The sequence below is a fragment of the Lagopus leucura genome, unplaced genomic scaffold (genome assembly GCF_019238085.1).
Source record: "Lagopus leucura isolate 7727_CA_CO unplaced genomic scaffold, USGS_WTPT01 34992-0_obj-0_obj, whole genome shotgun sequence".
NCBI lineage: Eukaryota > Metazoa > Chordata > Aves > Galliformes > Phasianidae > Lagopus > Lagopus leucura.
The window spans coordinates 1-2,923 of record NW_024965661.1 but is presented as its reverse complement, the minus strand read 5'-3'; the positions used below and the strand labels follow the sequence as shown (position 1 = coordinate 2,923).

The 2,923-nt window shown below is 38.7% G+C and overlaps 1 protein-coding gene across 1 annotated transcript; it reads right to left on the bottom strand.

The window, feature by feature from the left end:
- Positions 1-6: 6 nt before the first annotated feature.
- Positions 7-2,912, bottom strand: LOC122192232 (tubulin alpha-3 chain-like; the record flags this gene model as incomplete). The annotated part of the gene is made up of 3 exons (XM_042892751.1): positions 7-303; positions 1,202-1,882; positions 2,760-2,912. Coding segments are annotated over 3 exons (1,131 nt in total), but the record flags the coding sequence as incomplete, so codon positions are not given.
- Positions 2,913-2,923: the final 11 nt, after the last annotated feature.

Genomic DNA, 2,923 nt, shown 5'->3' with positions numbered 1-2,923 from the left:
GCATTTTCAGTATTCATCCTCTTCTTCAGCCTCTGCTTCTACAGAGTCTATCCCAACTTCTTCATAATCTTTTTCAAGGGCAGCCAGATCTTCCCGGGCTTCGGAAAATTCTCCTTCCTCCATTCCTTCCCCAACGTACCAATGTACAAAGGCACGTTTGGCATACATCAAATCGAATTTATGGTCGAGACGAGCCCATGCTTCAGCAATGGCAGTGGTATTACTCAGCATACATACAGCTCTCTGCACCTTTGCAAGGTCGCCACCTGGCACCACAGTTGGAGGCTGGTAGTTAATGCCCACCTTCAAGAAAACAAGTGAGAACGTCTTTAATTACGGGGAAGCACTGAAGACTTATTTCTGTTAACAACAACAGTAGCCACAACTGTGAACAATTAAATAAAATTATTTTGCGCTTCATCAAAATATTTAACTAAATCCTAAATTCAGGATCTGGTCAAACTGGTCCAGCGTTAGCTACATTGGCCTAGAGGTTATTTTTCCAACAGATCATAAGAGCTTACTGGACTCTACAAAGAACATAAGAATCTAGGTCTTTGCAAGTCCTGAATGCATGGACAGTAGCTGGAAGGATGGACCTCTTGTCCGGAAGGTGACACTGCCAGTCAACTGAGAACAAGCAGAAGTAGCTGAACAACCTGATATTCATCTAGTAAAAAGGCGACTTACAGGAGCCTATGTTTAAATGAATCACAACGAAAAAAATAGGTTTGCTCTAGTGATAGCAGTCAGGCTCCACATGTCCGGAAACTGATAGCGTCTACCACTTCAAGGTATCTCCAAAACATTGTTGGGAAATTACTGCACTGAATTCAATAACTTAATGTAGTGTTTCTACATTTGCTTGGGGCTTGCCTATATTCCTCCTGTACAAAGCTCCCGAGATTTTTGAAGACTTGCACTAAAACCTGGCATTGCTTTTCAGTACTACCTGCTTGTAAATTATTTTCAGACACTCAGTACTGCCTGTTCCTACAAAAACCGTGACTGCTATTCTGTAACTTGTTTTAGAATTTTCATCTGAGTTAAAATATCAGGGAATTATATTTAAGAATATAATCTGAAATGTAAGCAGTTCAGTAACAGGAACGTTACAGTACAGTACAATGACCGCTACCTCCAAACATCATGTAATTCCTACTATTTCCAAAATCAAGCACTTCAGAAGTTATCAAAGTACCTTGAATCCAGTTGGGCACCAATCCACAAACTGAATGGTACGTTTAGTCTTGATAGTAGCGATAGCTGCGTTAACATCTTTAGGGACAACATCACCTCTGTATAACATACAGCAGGCCATGTATTTACCATGACGTGGGTCACATTTTACCATCTGGTTGGCTGGTTCAAAGCAAGCATTGGTAATTTCAGCCACGGATAACTGCTCATGGTAGGCTTTTTCAGCAGAGATGATAGGGGCATATGTTACCAAGGGGAAATGGATTCGTGGGTACGGAACAAGGTTAGTTTGAAATTCTGTCAGATCTACATTAAGGGCTCCATCAAAACGTAGTGAAGCTGTGATGGATGAAACAATTTGCGCAATTAGTCGATTTAAATTGGTATAAGTGGGACGTTCTATGTCCAGGTTGCGACGACATATATCATAAGTGGCTTCATTATCTACCATGAATGCGCAGTCTGAATGCTCCAGTGTTGTATGTGTAGTTAAAACTGAATTGTAAGGTTCCACTACAGCAGTAGAAACCTGTGGTGCTGGATAAATTGCAAATTCTAGTTTAGATTTTTTGCCATAGTCAACAGAGAGCCTTTCCATGAGCAGAGATGTAAACCCTGAACCAGTGCCTCCTCCAAAACTGTGAAAGATAAGGAAACCTTGCAGCCCAGTGCACAGATCAGCCTATAATAGGATGGAAAAAAGCAAGAGAGAAAAAACATATATTTATTATTACCTTTTCCAAAATCATCAACATTAAAATAAACACTCAAAAGCAATTATTTCCTAATCATTTGTTTTAAAAGGTAACTTTTTTCTTGCATATCTTTTACTTAAAACCACCACAGCACACCTTGTTCTGAATATGAGTATTTTCTCATTTGAATGTAGCATTTTCCTTTATGCATTTTTTATCCTACTAAAAGCAAGAGCAGTTGTGCACCACTGTGAAAGGTTATTAGAAATTACAGCAGGCTTGCAGCTTTTAAACTACTATTGTACTCTGTATGGCAGCAAGTATCAATTTGGTTTGGAAAAAAAGTATTTTTACAACTTCAGATAGGCAATCACTACTTCACTTTGATTCACATCATGCTAAGTGAATTTCTTACATTACACCAGGTTATGGAAACCTAGAAAGACATGTGAAATTACTGAACGTCCAACCAAAATCTGAGTTTCAGGGTACTGGAAATATTTTGAATGACACATAATGGTGCGATTCAGGTTAAAAATAACAAACAAGTGCTTACAGTCTAAAGATTTTATAACGCACTTCTGAGGTATCCTTAAAATATCTTCAAATAATGATGTTCCACATCACAAGAACTTTCAAGTTTTACTGACTGAATTTTTATTTAACTCAAGAGGGGGGAGGCATGGGACCAAGTTCCCGGTTTTTTGTTTTTAATAATCTATGCATAAAATTCTTAAAAACAAACAACTCCCTCCCCCCCCAGAAAAAAAAACAACACAAGTGTCATAACAAATTGTAACTATAGGTAGCTCTAGAGCTGTATCTTACTTATTTTAAATATTGATCTGCAGCACGAATTCTTACCACTTTGCGCGTGCGGTCTAACACTAGATCAACAATCTCTTTTCCAACGGTGTAATGGCCTCTGGCATAATTATTAGCTGCATCTTCTTTCCCAGTAATGAGCTGCTCAGGGTGGAACAACTGCCTATATGTGCCTGTACGTACTTCATCTACAAGTGAAAAAA